Source organism: Rattus norvegicus, chromosome 10 (assembly GCF_036323735.1).
Source record: "Rattus norvegicus strain BN/NHsdMcwi chromosome 10, GRCr8, whole genome shotgun sequence".
Classification (NCBI taxonomy): Eukaryota; Metazoa; Chordata; class Mammalia; order Rodentia; family Muridae; genus Rattus; species Rattus norvegicus.
The window spans coordinates 39,529,118-39,549,158 of NC_086028.1; the positions used below are offsets into that span (position 1 = coordinate 39,529,118).

Consider the following 20,041-nt stretch of genomic DNA (forward strand, 5'->3'; position numbering starts at 1 on the left):
TTCTTTTGCACTAATGGGTTCTATGTTCTTTTAAGTCCTCGGGGCCCTAGGTTTTTCAGAGCTAGAGGAAAAAAAGCTGCGTCCTGGGTATTGTCTAGAACCCTGGCCGCGCCCATCTCCTGCTCTTCCCCGGCAGCTGACTCCCTTCTCTCCCTCCTAAGCTTGTGTCACTGTCGCCTCGGGTCTGGGTAGAGGGGGGAAAAAAGGGGCGGGAATGTCTTGCCCTTTAAATCCTAACCGCGTTGCTATTGGCTAGGAAGCCTCCGGCCTGGCTGCGGATTGGCCACAGTGGAGGGCTTGAAATGTGGCTGGGCGCTTCGGACACCTCAGACGGACGGTGGCCACCCCAAGACGCGCCCCAGCCCGCCATGGCCCGGATCCTTCGGGCATCCTGCCTCCTGTCCCTGCTCCTGGCCGGGTTTGTTCCGCCGGGCCGGGGACAAGAGAAGTCCAAGGTGAGTGAACCTCCAGGGCTCAGGAGTAGTCCATTGCACACAGGTGTCCACTGCGCGACTGGGAGAGCCACTGCTTTCCCAGAGGCACCGGGGACCCCACTTGTGACCCTCGGTCTCTGCGCCCTTCCAACGCAGACCCGTGTGCATCAGAGGGCAGTACGAACTCAGGAGGACAGTCTTCCTCGAGTTCATACATTCTCTTCCACGTCATCTCGGGGTCGCGTTGCCACATCCAGATATCTGGGATTGACTGTCCCACTCAGTGGTTTTGGGGAGAAGGTGTGGGCTTTCCCCCCACTACAATCAGGAGAGTGCAGCTGGTGGCCACACTCCTAAAAAAATCACTGCGGGGCGGGAGGGCGGGCTGAAAGCCTCTTCACTCATACGGGCAGATTTGTGACAGGAAGAATTTGACTTGGAGGCGCATCCCTTTTGGGGGCCTCAGTTTCTCCATCAGCAGGGCTTAGCTGGAGAGGATGGCTGGAAGGCTATGGGACCCTCCACTTGCCCTCTCTATTCACAGCTTACTGGCCTGCCTCGCATGGAGCAGACACTGTAGCCAGAGAAGCCAACCCAGGCCAGGAAGCATTCTTCGTCTATTCTAGTCCAGCTGTGGCACCCTGAGCTGGAATAGAAACCAGGAGGCTGAGGGCGGATGCTGTGGCATGCTTCTCTCCTTGGTCAGGCCACTGCTGGACTCTCCTCTTCCCTAGGGTGAGGATGCAGAAAGCAGTAGAGACGGACGGAACCAAAGAAAAGAGATAATGGTCTCCCAACTTCACACTCACCATGCACCCCTGCATGCACGTTTGCATGCACATGCACAAAACTGAGTAGGCTCTTGGTTTGAGTTTCTAAAATCCTCTGGGTCTTCCTTCTAAGATCTTTACGTCCACAATGCTGTTTCCAGATTCTGTCCACCTCTTAGAGAGCCCCAAGGGTGGTTCCTGTTTGTTGCTATTTTTTAAAGATTTATTTACTCATTTCATGTATGTGCGTACACTGTTGCTGTCTTCAGACACACCAGAAGACGCCCATTACAGATGGCTGTGAGCCACCATGTGGTTGCTGGGAATTTGAACTCAGGACCTTGGAAGAGCAGTCAGTGCTCTTAACTGCTGAGTCATCTCTCCAGCCGGTGGTTCGTTTTTAAGCCCCTTTCTCTCTTCAGAAGTTTAGTTTAAACAGCTAGGGTACCTGCAACGCCTTGGTTTTCTCTCCAGCCTGTTCCTAATCACCAGCTCAGTAGACATTTTCTAGGACAGAGACAGGACAGGGTTCAAGATTTGGGTGTGGAGTTGGGTTGGGGTCCACATGGACTGGGGCACTAGGCCCATGATTTTAGAGTGGGAACTGCTTGGGGTGGGGGTTGAACCCTGTCCTAAGGAGGCTGCAGGAAACTCATAGCCCTGTGATGTGCACGCAATGAGGGAGAGATGGGCGAGTTCACAGGGAAGAGTGAGCAGTCTAGAAAAATCTTAGGGTGAGGTGGGAGCTTATCTCATAACCAGCCGAGGCTGGCTCCTGGCTCCGCACAGCCCAGGCATGCCTGTCTGGTCTCCCAGGTCCTTGGCGTTAACATGCTATAGTTATGGCTTCTGGGATGCAACTGCTTATCTCGATCCAACTTCAGGACAAGGGAACAGGGAGGGGACATGTGCAGACCCAGTGCGATGCAGCCGCTAAAAGATGTCCTCTCGACTCAAAGGGAGGGGCAGTGACAGGGAAAGCCTCTGTCTGGTCCAGTTTACAGCTGCAAAAGGCTTTGCAGAGCTGTGGACTACCAGCTGCTGACGTGGCATCCTAGTAACCGCCGGTTTCTAGGTGACTGCACAAGGCAGAGAGCATCATGGGACCACAGGCTGATATCAAGGCTGAAAGGCCTTAAGTGGCCCTGAATCCCACTACATCTCAGAGTTGACAGGCTGGAATCCTGAGCGGGGGAGGGGTGGTCAGACACTGCCAGAGGCCAGCTGGGTCCAGCTGCAGTCTCCTACCTCTCAGACCTGTCTGTCATGTTCCCGACATCCCACCAGTGGGTGTAGGAAGATGGAGTAGGGACATGGACCAGGAAGCCTGGCTCAGGGTATCCCCCTCCCCCCCTTATACTTCATTCCCTCTCAGTCCTCTTCTCTGGCCTCCTTGGTGGAGGAACAGGGCTTTGGATTCTATGGACCCAGAGGAAGGAAGCAGAGGTTTTGTGGGGGCTGAGTTGGTGAGTATAATCTATGGCTCATTCATCACAGACCACCCTCTAACCCATGCTAGCCTGGGCTCCCAGCATGAGTCCCATTCTCCCCTCCCTAGAAAGCATGGCAGTTGTCACTATGCATTTCATAGGACAGCTAGCAAACAATTAAGGCCTCTCCTTACTATGACCCTCACAGGCCTTTGGCCCTTGGCTGCATGCAGGTAATCTCTATGTTCTGCTGGCCCAAGCCTGTTTTAATCTGTCAGCAGTTTCTCAAACTCGGTGAGCAAAATCATTGTTATGGAAGCAAGAGGACCTGAGTTCAAATCCCCAGCATCCATGTAAAAGCCAGGTATGGCCACATGTGCCGACAGTGGTGGGGCAGAGAGATCCAGGAGCTCACTGCCTGCCTAGTCAGATACTGAGCACAAGCTGAGAGGGCCAGCAACATGGCTCAGGGGGCGAGGATGCTCATAACCAAGCTTGAGGACCTGAGTTTGACTCCTGGAACCCACATGTAGGAATGCACTGACTCTTCCAAGTTGTCCTTTGATCTCTACATGCTGTGACATTCTCTCCCAAGTAAGTAAATCAATGTAATGACATAATAGGGAAATTTTCACGGTTCTCTTCTTTGCCTCCCACACGTTAACTGCATGGGCACACAGCCAAACAAAACAACAAAAACACACTTGGAGAGGCAAATGGAATTAACCTCTCAGACCAAAGCCCAAAGGATTAGAATGGTTCCCTCAGGGCCACGTAGCCCGTAAAGATAACAGAATCTAACTCAAGGGGCTCCTCATATCTCCTTCCCTCAAAACTATCTGAAGAAGCTGGACCTACCAGCGTTCCAAAGTTCCCATTATTCAGTCAGTCAATCCCTGGGATCTCCTCCCCACATCTGAGACTCAGCTTGGTATGAAGGTGAGGCAACACGCAGGGAGGTAGCAGGGGTTGTATCCTGCTGTTTGTATGTGGTGTTCTTGTTGAGGCAGGGTATCCCTATGTAGCCCAGGCTAGCCCTAAATGCTCCATCTCCTGCTTCAGCCTCTGATGCTGGCATTACTGATGTATGCCCCCAAGCCTGATGCTGTTTGCCTTTTAGGGTTGAAGTGACCCCAGCTGGGGCTTCAGATGCCTCAGGCAGGGCTGTCCAGCTGAGCATTCCGTCCAACACTTGCAGTATTTAGACTCCTGGAAAGCAGGGACTTTGCACCACAGTCAGGAGGGGTGTTATCTGTCAGGGATGACCCAGCAAAGGCAGCCAGACTCATCAGGTTAGTCAGGCCTGCAGTGACAGAGGCATTCCACTGTGCCCCACTGCCTGGATGGCTCCTTCACCCAGTTAGGCGGATGACCTTGCTTTGGCAGCAAGTTTTCTAGAACCAGAGGGAAGAGGGAGTGATTTTCCCTTCCCATGAGGTTCTCTCACTTCAAAAGTAGCCCTGGAGTTTCGTTGTCCCTGTTGGGGGTGAGGTGGGGGGTGAGGGGTGGGCCTCTTTCAGTTAAAAATAGCTGGTCCAGTGTGATGGGCGGCTCGGGAGGAGAAATGGTTAAGATAGCACTGAGCTGGTGGCAGGGCTGGGGTGCAAACCTGGATACTCTGGCATACCCCACTGTGTCCTATGCTTGCTCCCTATTCTCCTGGAGGTAGCCTGTAGTGTGGCAGCTGGACACAGGAGGGTGTATGGGTTAATACCCACTGCGTCTTCACTCTGGGTGTCACAGTGAGGACTCGTGACAAATCATTCCATACTCTAGGATCCTGTTCCCACATCCCTGCTTCCTCATGCCTTGTCTTTCCAGTCTTCCAGACTGGGAGGCTCTGACTCATTCTCAACATCTTGACACATCCTTTCTGTCCAGGGCCTCCTTCCCAGTCACTGAGCCCAGGCTGCCTCATATTTGTCTGGACTTCTGTAGCAGCCATCCAACTGGGCTTCTCAGACCAACCCAGCCCAACTGCCTATGAAGTACGAAAGTGATTGTTGCTAACTTCAGAGTTCCACAGCACTCCCTAAGTGATTACTGCAAATGCTTACTAGGTCCTCAAGCGTCTCAGGTTCGGGAGATGAGGAATTAGGAGACCTCAGTTTTAGTCCAGTTCCAGTTTTGTTGTCCTGGGTAAGGCACTCTCTCCCTGTTAGGAGCCATCCATGTCCAGAAGGTGGAGAAGTGTCCTAAAGGTGTCTACTCTAATAGTTCCCTGGTGTCCACCTTCTTCTCTTCCAGACAGACTGCCATGGCGGTATGAGCGGTACCATCTACGAGTATGGAGCCCTTACCATCGATGGGGAGGAATACATTCCTTTTAAGCAGTATGCTGGCAAATACATCCTCTTTGTCAACGTAGCCAGCTACTGAGGTCTGACAGACCAATACCTTGGTAAGAGCTCCCACATGTCTTGCTGCTGAATTTGGAGCCATTTCTGTCTTTTGGGCACACTTTAATCCCATGAGGTGCAAGGGGGAAAGGGTGGTGGTGACGGACAGAACAAGGTTTGCATCCCGGCTCTACCGTATCTCATATTTTCTGGAGATAATTATTTAAGCCTGAGGTCTGATGGTCTTTGGATGGATTCGAGGAAGTCGCTGCTATCTCTCTTCACCCTAGGGCTTACCTCAGTCACCTCGGCTGTGTGCCTACTTGCTCCCCCTGACTGGAGTCAGAGGACAGAGGTAGCTGTAGCTTGTTCTGGCTGAGAAGGCCTCCTCTCCCCCAAACCCTATCCATCTGAGCCCATCTCTTGGCTCCACTCTGGAGACTGAGTCCCGCTAGTTTGAAGCTCTGGAGGAAGCTGATGGGGAAGAGGGAAGGGGTCCTGGAGCTGTAGTATCCAACAGTTCATTCTTTTTTGTTATTTTTTCATGACAGAATTTTTGCGTAACCCTGGCTGTACTCAAACTTGCTCTGTAGACCAAGCCAACCTCAAACTCAGAGGTCCACTTGCCTCCTAAATGCTGAGATCAAAGAAAGGCGTGTGCCACCACTGCCCAGCTCAATAGTTCATCCTAACGCAAACTTAAAGACAGACTAGCTCAGCCTAACTTTGTATTCATTCTGGAAAGGCCACCTGGGCTCAGCAAGTATAAACAATTAGGACCACAAGGCTGGCAATGGCTGAACCCAGCATCTGACTGGAGCCCATGTCTCCTTTTCCTCTCAGTGAGGACAGTCAGAAGCCTAAGGAACAATCAAATCAGGCCAAAGCTTGATGGCTCCAGGGGCAAAACACTTTGGGGCCAAGTAGACCTCCACCACCTGGCTGTCACCTACAGGAGTTTCTGGATCTGCAGATGGGGGGAGTGGTTCCACAGCTCAGTGCCCAGTGCTTTTGTCTAGTCCTTGGACAGTACAGTGCATCTCTGAAGAGACAGGCTGGGTGATGGTACTGCTCTTAATTGCAGGGGTGCCAAGGGAACTGGTGAGCTAGCTGAGGCCTCTCCTGGGTCCTGAATTCCCAGTTGAGAGGGATGTGAATATTGCCCTCCAACCACCCTAAGAGAGTCCTCAGCTTTCTGCCCAGGGGCCAATACGAGACCTCAGCTCACTGACACAGGCAGTGGGCGTGTGACTGATGTGGGGAAGCATATTCCTGACTTGTCTCCCAAACCTCCACTGCTCCCAGACTGGAGTCAGGAAAGGACCTAAGTCAGCCTTGCCACCGGCTCTCGGGGTCACCTGGGAAAATCCTCCCTCCTCGGGCCTCAGTTTCCAGAGGTCTGGAGGGCATTTGGGGAACAGGGTGTTGAGGCAAGCTCATCATCTGTTCTCTTCTCTCTCCCTGGGCAAGAACTGAATGCACTACAAGAAGAACTTGGCCCATTCGGCCTGGTCATTCTGGGCTTCCCTTGCAACCAATTTGGCAAACAGGAGCCAGGCGAGAACTCGGAGATCCTGCCTAGTCTCAAGTGAGTTCTCCAGGCTGGAGATGGTGGTCTCTTTGGGGCAGAGGCTCAGGGCCTGTAGATATTGGTTGACTGTCTCCATGTCAGCCACTCACTCTGCTCCCCAATCCCCACCCCAGTTTGGGGTTTAATGGAATGAGGGGAGGGGATAGGAAACAGGAGGCTAAGGGTAACTGGGTGGCACATGTAGGGTAGAGAGGCATGTGGGGTGGGTACAGAGAAGGGGCTCAGATGGCAAATACACACTGGGCCTATGTATGTCCACGCAAGTCATGAGCTTGATAAGAGACTCCTAGACTCCTCCCCCTCAGTCCCGCCATCTTAGTTCTGAGCTAGTGTGGTTCCTCTAGACTCACTCAAGTACATTCCTCCCAGGTACGTTCGACCGGGTGGGGGCTTTGTGCCTAATTTCCAGCTCTTTGAGAAAGGAGACGTGAACGGGGAGAAAGAGCAGAAGTTCTACACTTTCCTGAAGGTGAGAGTGGGTAATCTGGAGGAAGCTCCCCCTATCTGCTCGGCCCAGAGCCCTGGCATTGGTCTAGTGGTCCCGTGAGAGGGCTTGGCAGACCCATGGTCCCAGCAACCTACTGGAGAGAGAAGACAGGGCCCACAGGGCATCTCAGGGGCCTACAACTTCCAGTTACCATACAGGTGAACAGTCCAGTGTTCTTGTTCCCAAACTGGGGCCCTTCCCTCAGTGCCAGACAGTTTTCTCCTTGGAAGGGAAGGGAGGGGAGGTTAGAGGAGCCTCAAGTTAAGACTGATGCCCCCTCACCCCTGCTCCAGAACTCCTGCCCTCCCACTGCGGAACTCCTGGGCTCACCTGGCCGCCTCTTTTGGGAACCCATGAAGATCCATGACATCCGCTGGAACTTTGAGAAGTTCCTGGTGGGGCCAGATGGCATACCAATTATGCGCTGGTACCACCGGACCACAGTCAGCAACGTCAAGATGGACATCCTGTCCTATATGAGGCGGCAGGCAGCCCTGGGGGCCAGAGGGAAGTAACTGATGCCCTACCCCACCCCACCCCATCCCCTGCCCATCATGCAAGGGCTGGGGAGGGGCTCTTCAGGAAGGAAGCAAAAAACGGAATCATTCTACACATACATCCCAGATTCCCTTCCTTATTACATAAAAGACAAGCTTGGCACAACTGTGTGCCTGTACCACTGTGCACACGTGGCAACTGTCCCACTGTGTGCCATGCACTGCCTGCCTGGAACCCAGGGACAGACCATCTGTGCTCACGGTTTGGTACAACACCTTCACACTTTCTCCAGCTTCCCGTTCCAAATGAGCCCAAAGCAAACACAAGTTCTAAGTCCAATGGTCCTGCTCAAACCTGAACATCATTCTTGGGGCCAGCATCTCCCATATGCCCACATGACACATCCGGGCTCACTATGCCACCAGCCTCCTTCATCCCTCCTGAAGGACCCTCCTAAGTCTCCAACCCCATCCCACAGTGCTCCTGAGAAGAGCCGAGACAATGGTGAGCACGATGGCCATGTGCTCCAAGTCAGGGGTGGTGTCTCCATGAAGGAGGGGCCCGAAGCCCTTGTGGGCGGGCCTCCCCTGAGCCCGTCTGTGGTGCCAGCCCTTAGTGCATTCAGGCTTAGGCTCCCAGGCAGGGACACCATCCCCCTCTCTGGAGGACATGCCTTCTTCTCACTCTGTCCACTGGCATCTCTCGCACCCCATCTGCCCAATAAACGTCTTTCTGCAGCAGTTCTGCCTACTTGAAATTTTCTCAATGGTGGGAGGTGGAGATTGGAGATGGAGACAAGGGAGGGTAAAGGAAGAGACAGACACAGGGCGTGCTTTGGGGCCCACACTGCAGCCTTTGCCCAGCTACTGAGTCTGTGACCCAGTTCCCATCAGCGTGTCCTCACCCACCTTCCCCAGGGCATTGAGGGCTGAGAGGGTGTCGTTTCTACCCCCAGTCCTTTGCCTAGGATCTTCCCACCACAACTGGGTTCCCCTAACACGCTAGCAGCATTCTCAGGGCTATGCGGGAAAGGGGTGCTGAAGTAGGACCAGAACCATGACCACAAGGGCATAAAAAAATCACGTCACAAAATGTAGATCCTCAAGTTGGATTTATGTCCAAGATTTGTGCAAACAGCTGCCTAGTAACAGCAGCTACCTTAATACAGACCTCTGGCACCATAGACATAACTGTGGGGGCTGAGGTCATCTTCAGTCTGGGGCCCTTTAGCAGACCTGGCTGGTGTGGCCTTCATTCCAGATCATGGTGGCTCTCAGGAGGCCGACACAGGTGCAGTGGAGAGCATGACAGCATCAGGCCATCCCGTTGTTCTCTTCTGCTCTAGAGACAAAGCCCTCTTCCCTAACTCCTCACAGAGGGGTAAGGAGCAGGGGGTGCAGGGCAGGTCCTGCTACTGAGCTTGAAGCAAAAACAGCACATGCACACGAACTGGGTGTGGTCTCTGGAGAGCCTGGAACCAAGTCTTTGAGGTTCTGAGAGGAAGGGGTCTTGTTGCACCCCACTCTTAGGATGGAAGCCAGTGGCCTCGGCAACAGATGGCAGGTCAAAGCCAGGTGAGGCCTCCTGGTCTTGGCAAGAGGCAGGGTGTTGAGTTTCTCCTGGCTGCATCCAGAAGAACCTGGTGGAGGCCTCACGGGTAGATTCTTCCTAGTCTTGTAAACAGCTAGAGCTTGGCTGGGGATGTGGCCATCTGCCCCTCCCAGCCTCTGTTCTGCCAAGGCTTGGGTCACACTGAACATGCACATGGCCTTTACACTTTTGGCAATCTGAGGTCAGCTGGCTCTGAAAGATGAAGGCAGAACCAAGTGACCCGCTGCAGTCTCACTGGGGCCCGTCACAGTCATTGTCTGCAGACTCTAGATAAACAAAAGTTTTGAAGCTTCACGATCATGTGGTCTGGTCAGTCTCAGTCTCCCAGGGATGCTAATTCAGGCCTCCCCACCAGTGTATCCACAGCTAGTCATTGTATGCTACTGAGTACCAGACTGTGTGTCTAGGACACTCATCATGCAACCTGGACCAGCCCTGAGGAGGAGGTCATTTGTTACCCACTGTGACAGAGGAGGAAGCTAGGACAAAGAGGTACAAAAACCCATCCCCAGTTCCAGATTTATAATGTTCTGGAGCTGAGATCTGAACTCAGTCTGTCAGTCTCCAAATCCCAAAATTAAGTACTGGGAAAGGGGTCAGGCCTGTCTAGCAAGCCATCCTCTGCCACTCACTAAGACAGCCCCAAAGGTCTTCAGAGACCCTCTGGGGAAACGTCCTCTGTTGTACCTACTCATCCACTTCTCAAGATGGTATTTCCAGAGTCCTGCAGGCTTCCTGCAGGGAGTAAGGACTCAAGCCTCTGACAAGCTTGTAGCTCCAGACTCTGTGGCCAGACGGAGGGAGTTTCCTGAAGTTCCAATCTGGCCTTGCTATTGTGTTTTCAAACATCTAAGGAATCTACACTACTTGCATCTTAAATGTTTTGTTCTGAGCAGGGTTTCTCTGTGTAGCCCTGACTGTCCTGGAACTCACTCTGTAGACCAGGCTGGGTTCAAACTTAGAGATCTGCCTGTCTCTGCCTCCTGAGCACTGGGATTAAAAGCATGCACCACCACCAACTACAGGGCTTTGAATGTTTTCCAAGGGAGACATTTAAGAGCGTAGTGACCAGCTAGCTCACAGGGCTCCCACACTAAAACAGTTAAGTGGTCAGGTCCTAAGGGTAAACCAAAGTCACTGGCAAGTACAGTACCCTTGAAGGGGATGCTTCCTTGTTTCCTGGAGAACAGACCTACTCTACTACATACCCTACTATGAGAGGCAGTACCACCAAAGGGCCAAGTGATCATGGGCTAAAACCTTGGAAGTTCTGAGTCAATGCTGTCAGGTAAAAGTCCTCTCTCCCAGGGGAACCCACGCTCACCTGGCTCTGCAGGCCTGTCTGGGGGCGGGTCCATCACTTGAGAGTTCTGATTCCGAATTCCTGCACAGGGTGGACGCCAGGTGTACTCTGGCTGCAATAAGATGGGTGTTTTAAGAATCCACAACTGAGCCAGGCATGGTGTCACACGCCTTTGGTCCCAGAACTCTGGAAGCAGAGGCAGGCAGATTTCCGATTTGGTCAGCCCGATCTACTAAGTGAGTTCCAGGTCAGTCAGAGCTGTATAGAAAAACTGTCTCAGAAAACAAACAAACAAACTAAAGGAAAAAGAAAGAATCCACAGCCACGTTCCAAAGCCACAGCCAGAATAGAACTAAATGCACAGAAGCAAAGTGCCAAACCCTAAGGGCTGTATCTCATTCAGTTAAGCAAAGTGGCCAAGTGTAGCCTCCCAGTCTATGCCTACCTCCCTCTTTTGTTTTCTGAGGTGGAGTCTCCATCTACAGCTCAAACTTGTAGGCAATCATCTTCTCTCAGCTGGGCTGAGACTACAGGCATAAGCCACCGTATCCTAATCTACACACGGCATCCACACCCATGTTTGAACGTGTGTGTAGGGGAGAAGGTCTAAGAGACAGGAGGCGCCCATACCCACTGAGGGAAGAGCTGGGCACATCTGAAGTGGGGCTGTTAGAGAGACTGCAGAAGGGCAGGGGACAATAGCTCTCGGGAGTGAGGGAAAAATATAGGGAAAGGAGAGGAGCCAAATAAGAAGAGAAAGAAACGAGAGAAAGCAGGAAGAACAGAGAGAGAGGAGAGAAAGCAGGAAGAACAGAGAGAGAGGAGAGAAAGAAGGCAGAGGAAGGGGGGGGGAAGCATGGTGAAGGTCAGAGCTGACACAGCAGACCACGGTACCCAGCTGGACACCGTCCTTCCTACTCTGCACTCCTACCAGGTCTCCCTTTGACACCTGTGGTACTGAGCAGCTAGGGACTGCAAAGTCTTGACCCCAAGGAGAGCAACCCAGGGCCAGGCCTATATCCCTGCCCACAACCACCCTGTCTCAGAAACCACCAGACAGCAGTTTGTTACCCACTCTCTAGTCAGAATCTGAAGAAAGGAGGACACAGGACTCACCAGATGGAAGAGACGAGAGTTGGGGTGTGGGGGCGGGTGCTCCATGGGCACAGGGGGTGGAGGGTATCGGATCTGGGACCAGTCCTTGTATGCATGGTGAGGTACCATGGCTGGCATGGGTGGGTAGGCATAGGGATAGGCGCCACAAAGGTGCTCAGGGTGGGGTTCCACATGGTAGCGCTCTCCTGAGGCCTGCAAGAAAAACTCATATCTGCCTCTGGTCTGCCAACCCCCAGTGGTACCCACCTCGTTGCCCTGTAGCCGGAACCTTAGCTCTCAGAAGGCAAGGTGGGCTGGGACACAGGCAGAGGCCTGGGGACCCTGGTCATAGATGACTCCTCTGTTGGCACTCATGCCAGCGCGCGCGCGCACACACACACACACACACACACACACACGCGCGCCCCTGAAGGTGGTCGGGGTGCATGCCGCCCACCCCTCCAGCTGCTTACCTTTGCCTTCCTCTTCTGTTGTTTGAGGGCTTCCTTGGCCTTCTCCTCCTCTTTGAGTGTTCTGAGCTAGAAGAGGAAGGAGAGGCCTCACCATTGATGAAAAACCAAAGCAAACTCTGACAGATGGCTGAGGCCCAGGGCACCACTCAAGCTTGGGAAGTCGCAGGAAGGGGACTGAGGGGCACAGCAGAAGCTGTGCTGTTATCTCTGGGGGCCCCTGCTCTTCCTGGATGGCCTGAACACAGGTCAGGAGGGCTGATACGTGCCTTCTCGCTAATACCTTTGCATTCTACTCTTATTAATTTTACTCCCCAAGCTTATCTACTATAGAATACAGCGACACTCAACTTCGCATCAACACTGATGGTGAGTCAGAGCCGGAACACCTTAGCTAGACCTCAACCTTATACAGAGTTCATAGGACAAGGCACTGGCAGAGGTCAAAAGAGAGCTGGGGCAGTAGAGCTGGACGTGGTCCAGCAAATTCCCAGGACCCTCTAGCCCACAAGGCCAGGACAGGGCTCTACCTGGGCAGTGGTCAGGGTGACCTGGGCCTGCAGCTTCTCCACCTGCTTCTTCAGCTCCTCCTTCTCTTCGTTCATGCGCTCACGGTCACTCCGTTCCCTCTGGAAGTCCTCTTCAAAGATCTTTACCTGGAGGAGATGGGGAGATGAGGGATGTGGTAGTCTGCTAGACTTCACGCTTAGGCCCTGAATCCATGTTTTGCACTGGGCTGTGGGGGAAATCCAACTTTACCAGAATAATTCCGTTTTCTTTTATCTCATACTCTAGACTTCGAGAAAAGATTTCATGTGAACAAAGGAATTATTGGCTTACAATGAAAAAGTAAAAACATGGGCTGGAGAGATTGCTTAGAAGTCAAGAACACTGCCTGCCCTTCCAGAGGTTCTGCGTTCAATTCCCAGCAACCACTTGATGGCTCACAACCATCTGTAATGGGACCTGATGCTCTCTTCTGGCTGGCAGGCATACATGCAGGCAGAATGCCGTTTACATAATAATAATGTTTTAAAAGTCCATAGAGAACAGAGAGCAGCGCTAACACACGGAAGGCCAGTGGCTCCCGGGGACACACCAGTTCTTGGGGCCTCACCTGCTGTTTCAATAGCTCATTCTGCGTCACCAGTTCCTGCTTCCTCAGATGGCCCCCGACCCCTTCTGGGCTCCCAAAAGCTGCAGGTGGGGATGAGGGAGAGGCCTGGATGCTGAGGGCCTCCTCCAGGGCCTGGAGTCAGGAAAGAAGAGACAGGATCATCAGCAGGAATCCCTGGAAGTCAGACCCATCTGAAGAGCCCTCCGAGAGAGCCTTTCTGACGACAGTGTAACCCCAGCAGCAGTGGTCCTTAACCAGCCTTACTCATTACCGCACTGAATGGGCCACTGCATTGAAGTCTCTTCATCCTCCCACAGGATAGAGGCTAAAACCTCATGCCCATTTTACCCACTTGAAAATTGAGGACCAGAGACCCACTGTGACTCAGTGTCCTGGCTTGTTTATTTGTTTTTGTTTTGTCAACTGGACACAAGCCAGAATCATTTGAGAAGAGGAACCTCATCAGTTGAGAAAATGCCCCAACCAAACTGGCCAATAGGCAAGCCTTTGGGGCATTTTCTTGCTTAGTGACTGGTGTGGGAAGGCTTGTCTCACTAGATGCCCCCCACCCCCTGCTGGTAGTCCTGGAGTGTGTAAGAAAGCAGGCTGAGACAGCTGTGAGAGCAAGTCTCTAAGCAGTATTACTCCATGGCTCCTTGGCAGGTTCCTGCCCTGACTGCCCTCAGTGATGGGCTGGGACCTGAAGTCATAAACTGAAATAAACCCTCTCCTCCCCAAGTTGCTTTTGGTCACGGTAATTTACCACAGCAACAAAAATGCCATGGAGATGGGGAGATCACTCAGCTAATGAGTGAACACAAGGATTCCAACTGTGTTCTTAACCTGCAGACTAGCCTGAGATCTTCATGTACAAAGACCTCTTGACAGGCCCGGCTCAGTTCCTCATACCTGAGACCTAGAAAGAAGCCCAGCTTTCTGAGAGAAGCTGCATTCTCTGACAGCTTCTGCTGTGCCCCTCAGTCCCCATCTTGTCTCTCGTCACATGAACCCGAACTGCAATTCCCACTTAGTTTACTTTATCAACCAACCCTGCCTATCAGCCAGACAGCGCTGGGAGTGGGGTGGGGAGGAACTGGGTAGTAGTGGTGCCCACCTTTAATCCCAACACTAAGGATGCAGAAGCAGCCTGGTCTACAAGGAGTTCCAGGCCAGCCAGGGCTACACAGAAAAGCCCTCTCAAAAACAAACAAACAAAACCAAACCAAAACCTAAAAAAACAAAAAGAGACCCAGCTAAGCAAACAAAACAAAAAAGAAAGACAAAGTGTCCTCTTGTTACTTTCTTTGTCTACAAAATGCTCCCACCTTCTGAGATTCCCTTCAGTGGTTTCCACCAACCCTGGTCACATGATACTTTACAGCTCTGACTCTGACCATCTCAGAGATGGTCATTCATCACCACCTGGACTTTAGCCCCTAGACACTAGGGACTCTTAGTGATAGGTCTCTTGCACTGTCTTCAAGGGGGGTGGGGGTGGGGGGGTGGGGGGAGAGAGGGAGGGAGGGAGGGGGAGACAGACAGAGAGAGAGAGAGAGAGAGAGAGAGAGAGAGAACACGAACGAACACAGCCTATTAGCAAGAGAGAGAAAAAAACTATTGCTACCCTAGGACCACAGAATGGGGCCATCAAAAAGAGATTCAGGGGTGGCTTTGCTAAGCAAGTGACATTCAAGCCTGGGTAGACTAGGTACTGCCAGGGGACAGTGGGGCCTCAGAGGGGGGCACCTGTACAAAGGCCACAGGGGAAGCAGGAGTGAGTCCAACTCCTCCTGGGGCTGGGTCACTCAGAGTGTTTGGAGGCAGGGAAGACAGGAATGGTGACTCTAGCCCCCTCAGCAGGTGTCACATTTCTTGAGCTGGAGGTGACAGCAGCTGGGTGGGCCCTGCAGCTGAGTTCATAGTAGCCTTTTCCCATCTGGGGGAGGGGTCCTAGTGCCCACCTTGTTGAGCCGCTGGATCTCCTTTTCCTGGTATTCTCGTTGCCTCATAAGTGGGCTCAGCTGATCCTGCAGGTACTTGACCTTCTGGCGAAGTTCCTTGGCCTCTGTTGTCAGCTGTTCCTTGTCAGTCTGCAGAAAGTGCAGGGTTGGTAAACAGGGACACTCCTGGAGGCCTGGACTGCCTGAGCCATGCCCTGGCTTTCCCTCCTTCTCGGCAGCCATCTCTCTCATAGCACTCGTCTGCAAATGACCTGGGAGGACGCTGCTGTCTTTCCGAGTCTGTATATCCATCTCTTCCACTACTGGTAGTGCACAAGGCCCTCAACTCTGATGCTAGCTCCCTCACTGAATGCCAGAGACCCTGGGCTCCACACAGGCCCTCTTAAGTAAACTTCCTCAATATTGGGGATAATTACATCTTAACAAAAGTCACAAAGGGACCTCATGAGAGCCGAGTCCAAAACTGAGTAAATGTTGTCTGTGTGAAATCCTCTCAGAAGAGTGGGGAATACCATAGTCTCTTAAGGACCTCAGATATCTGAGCATAGAAAAGACCATGCTCAAAGGGTAAGCGGGACAGAAGGCTCTCCAGAGAAGCACACAGAGTAAAAGGTCACACAGCTGAGGGGTGGACACTTCCAGGCTTCTGCACCACACGGCTGCAGCTGGAATGGTGAAGCAGCACCAAGTGAGCCCCCTGGCTCAGTGAGAATCCACTGTGTGTGGTGACTTCCTGGAGACCACACAGGGAGCAGAAGTTAAGGCTTCCATTTCCATTCCATTCACTGCAAAGAAGAGTTTCTTTGCTTTTTACGTTCTTTTATTTATTTATTTATTGTCTCTGTGTGTCAGGTGACAACTTGTAAGAGTCGGTTCTCTCCTTCTACCATGTGGGTCCCAGGATCAAGCATCAGGCTTGGCAGCAAGTACTTTTATCCTCTGAGCCATGTCGCTGACTGGAAATCAAACTGGGCAGCAGTGCTAAAAGCATCAAATGCCATTCACCAGGCCACAGAGTGGCTTATGTACTTTTCCAAAGACTGCGTGTCACACACATGCTAGGTAACTGTCCTATCACTGAGCTATGGCTCCAACCCCTCAGTCCCCACTCTTACTAAATTACCCAAGCTAGCTTTAACTCATCCTGTAGCCCAGGGAGGCCCTGAGCCTTGCTGACCCTCCTGCCTCAGCCTTCCAAGGAACCAGGGCTGTAGGCTTAAGCCATGAATCTGTGCTAGGTGGAGGTTAAAACAGTGGTTGGGCTGAGAGTGGTGGCCAACACCTCTAATCCTCACAGTCTGGAGGTGGGGTCAGGTGGACTTCTGAGTTAAGAGCACAGCCTGATCTACATAGTGAGTTCCAGGCCAGCCTAGGCACCTGCCTCAAAAATAAATAAAAATTAAAACAGTGGATGGCAGTGTAGCATTAGGAGCATGCACATCTAAAAAACAAACAAACAAACAAACACCCCAAAAAAACCCCATATGGTCAGAAGACATGTTAAAAGGTCTGGGAGTTGGAGATGGCGCAATAGTTTTAAAAGCACTTGTTGCTCTTGAAGAGAGCTCAAGTTCAATTCTTAGCACTAACATGGTAGGTCACAAACATCCAAAACTCCAGTTCCACAGGATCGGATGCCCTCTTCTGGCCTCCATGGGACCAGGCACTCAGTATACATACATACATACACACATACATACGTACATACATACATACATGAATGAAGGCAAAATACTCATACACATAAAAGAAATAAATCTTAAAAAAAGTTTCAGTTGAAGTTACCCTTCAGAGGACCAAGGTCTGGGGGGTGGGGTGGGGAAGAATTCCAGGGAAGTGTTAGTTCATCTGCAGTGTGCCACGTGGATCAGGGGACTGACCGTGGCGGGTCAGTGCTCATGCCTTCCTTGTGACCTTTAGTCAATATTCTACACACTAGTGGGGGAGTGGTTTCTATTCAGAGGTGGCTCAGGGCAGCCTGGGCCAGGACAAATGGGTGACGTCCTAGCTTCTGCTTAAGACTGGAGAACAAAGAATGTTCTTGACCACAGAGTTCCCATCTGCAAGGACAGCTTTAGCCAGTGGAGAGGACAGAACTGTCAGGGTCTAGGATTTATCTCCCTTATAGACAGGCTCGAGGAAGAGAGACCACAGATCAGGACTCTGGCTGTGAGCGCCATGCTGGAGTGCTGGAATACTGAGAAGTGCAGTGTCTCTGCTGCCCATCCTCCAGGGAATGGGGGAGACACAGACAGAGGCTGTGCTTGGACAAGGCTGGGTATCACATGCTGACGTAAGGGTCTCTGAGATGCAATCTGTGTTGAAAAGATCTTTAAAGCTAGGCAAAGCAGCTGCTCCCATGACAAGAAAGAAGTAATAATGTCACTAGAACCCCAAGGGTCGGGAGTGAGGTGGTCTTTCTGTCAGCTGCTTCAGGAGTCGGGAGGGCCGTGGCTGGTACTGGTCACACATGACAAAGCAGAGGCCACTTTTTTTTTTCCTTAAGAGCATTGCTCCAGAGCACAACCAAAATGAGGTCCCTTCTGCTTAGTCTCTGATCTCTGACCCTTCTTGGTTGTAGAACACACTTTTACTTATGAACCTCTGCCTGGTTACTCAGCATCTCTTCTCCAACCAGGGCAGGCTGACTGGTGCTATCTAGTACAGTGCTTGGGGCAGGCAGAGGTGACTGGATAAACTAATTCCCTCTGTTTTAGGCCCTTTACAACTGAACTCTGAGTCAGTACCTCACCCCATTGAGGCCTGCTTTTACCTTTCTGTTTTAGGACACAGCGGCTTTTTACTTTACTTTGACAGTCTCCTATGTAGCCCAGGCTGGCTTCAAACTCACTATGCAGCCAAGGATAGCCCTGTACTTCTTCACTTCGCTCTACATACTCCGGTGCCTGGTTTATGAAGCCCAAGGGATTGAATCCAGGGCCTCAAGCCTACTAGACAAGCACTTTACCAACTGAGTGCCAGCTCCAGCAAGGTCTTGCTATATATACAGCTCAGGCTGGTCTGTAACTCCCTATTCTCCTGCCTCAGTCTTCTGAGTGCTGGGATTACAGGTGTGAGCCTACTATGCCCCTTTCGTATGTCTGTATGTCATGCACTTCTTTGTATAGTTCTCAGGATTTAAGATTTTAATGTACAGGGCGGGAGAGCGAGCTCAGTGGCTAAGGGCATTGGCTGCTTTTTCAGAGAACTTGGGTTGGATATTCCTTGAACTCACGTGGTGGGATCACAACCACCTGTAACTTTAGTTCCAAAAGTTAAGGAGCGCTGGACCCTGGCCCTGGCTCACTGATCCCGGCGTCCCGGGAGGAGCCTAGACCCTCAAAGACTACATGGCTGACCACACTTGCCTCTTCCATCTCAATCTTAGATTTAGCCAGGAGGAGTTTCCGGTCAAAGTCACGCTGCTTCTGCTCGCGCTCAGCCTCCAGCTCAGTCACCTGTTTCTGCAGGTCCACCAGCTTCTGGCGAAGCTCTGTGATCTGGAGGAGGGGCAGAGAGGGAGTGTGAGGGCAGGAGAGTTGCATGCACCAGCTGCCTCCACCTTCCCCGTCTCAGCCTGGTCACAAGCTCCTCATCCCGCCTCCCCGAGCCAGCCTCAGCTCAGTCCCCAGCAACTCCATCACCTTCTGCTCATACTGTTGCTTCATGGTCCGGAAATGCTGGTCCCACTGCTTGTTCACTTCCAGCAGCTGTGGGCAAGCAGGTACTGGGGTTAGAAAGACGAGGGAGGACGGCCAGATACCCACCGAGTGCCCAGCTGCCCACATGCCCAAATCGGACGCAGGATAAAGCTGCAATCCAGGCTTCCCCAATCCCCACAGGCCAGGTGTTCCCTGCTGCTCCACCCTTCTCTCCAGCTGCACGTCCCCTCGCTAGGAAAGCCACAGGGAACACTGAGCCCTGGAGACAGTCACTGTGAGGCACAAACATGATTCTTCAGAGGTACTTTGAAAGGCTGTGACAATCCTAGGTTTCACTGTCTTTAACACAGATTATACCACCCTGAAAAACTAACCAATGGAAATCCTGAACCAAGGGCTGAGGTAGGAGAGTGTCTCTGTAGGAATGTTTGCCAAGCATGGACAAGGTCCTGGGTTCAGTCTCTGGTATAGGAACAAACAAACAAAAACAGACCAAAAAACCCCAAAACTCGTCGTATAGAAATAAAAAAGAAAAGAAAAACACTTTAGCCAAGTGTGCAAACATACTTAAAGGCTAATAGGCCAGACATGGTGGCCGCACCTTTAATCCCAGCACTTTTCAAGAAGCAGAGGCAAAAGGATCTCTGAGAGTCTGAGGCCTAATCTACACAGTGAGTTCCTGAACAGTCAAGCCTACACAGAGAGACCCTGCTTCAAAACAAAACCAAAAATAAAATGAAACAGTTCCTCTATGTGTGTCCAAAGGTCAGCGTAGTGTAAGACACCATAGACAGAAAATACTTCAAGCATCCTTTGAGCTTTAGGACAATGCTAACTGTAAGTCATACTCTTGACAGAGCAGTTACTGAGGCAAGAAAAACAACTCCACATCACTAAGAAAATAAAATGATAGGCGATGGGGGGAGATAGTCTGACTTCAGATTACTACCAATGACAAAAGTACTTAAGAAATGGAAGGAATAGGTTTATGTTGTAGATCTAAACAGATCCCCTGAGACAATTTTAAAAGAAAAACTTATCTGAAAGGCAGTGTGTGTCATTTTATTTTTCTGCATTTAAAAAACCCTGAGTACAGTCTGCACGTCTGTAACCTCAGCTACTGAGGCGGCTGAGTTCAAGGGTTGAAGAGGCAGCTCAGTGAGGCCCCAGACTCAGTTCCTCGTACAACAGAAAATGAAAACAAAACAACCCCAAGTGAGCTGATGTCAGCTGCAGCTATCTCGAGGGAGACTCTTGGTTCATTATATAACGG

General features: G+C 51.7%; 2 protein-coding genes across 15 annotated transcripts in view; one reads left to right on the forward strand and one right to left on the reverse strand.

Annotated features, from left to right (window-relative positions):
• Nucleotides 1–217: 217 nt before the first annotated feature.
• Nucleotides 218–8,289, forward strand: Gpx3 (glutathione peroxidase 3). The gene is made up of 5 exons (NM_022525.4): nt 218–455; nt 4,882–5,035; nt 6,444–6,561; nt 6,934–7,033; nt 7,345–8,289. The coding sequence occupies exons 1-5, from the start codon at nt 369–371 to the stop codon at nt 7,564–7,566; spliced, it is 681 nt and encodes a 226-aa protein (NP_071970.2). The 5' UTR covers nt 218–368; the 3' UTR covers nt 7,567–8,289.
• Nucleotides 8,290–8,641: 352 nt separating this feature from the next.
• The window catches only part of Tnip1 (TNFAIP3 interacting protein 1), a 47,280-nt gene continuing 35,880 nt past the window's right edge, over nt 8,642–20,041 (reverse strand). For 8 of the 14 annotated variants that reach the window (XM_063269497.1, XM_063269504.1, XM_063269498.1 and 5 more), the window contains 9 exons: nt 18,751–18,816; nt 18,475–18,606; nt 15,107–15,235; nt 13,146–13,277; nt 12,559–12,684; nt 12,032–12,097; nt 11,580–11,771; nt 10,485–10,575; nt 8,646–9,426 (listed from right to left, as the gene is read on the reverse strand). In XM_063269497.1, coding sequence (XP_063125567.1) covers nt 9,392–9,426; nt 10,485–10,575; nt 11,580–11,771; nt 12,032–12,097; nt 12,559–12,684; nt 13,146–13,277; nt 15,107–15,235; nt 18,475–18,606; nt 18,751–18,816 — 969 coding nt within the window. In that variant the 3' untranslated portion in view covers nt 8,646–9,391. Of the gene's footprint in view, nt 9,427–10,484; nt 10,576–11,579; nt 11,772–12,031; nt 12,098–12,558; nt 12,685–13,145; nt 13,278–15,106; nt 15,236–18,474; nt 18,607–18,750; nt 18,817–20,041 lie in introns of all 14 variants that reach the window. The other 6 variants (XM_063269505.1, XM_063269503.1, XM_063269499.1 and 3 more) reach the window with 2 other exon arrangements.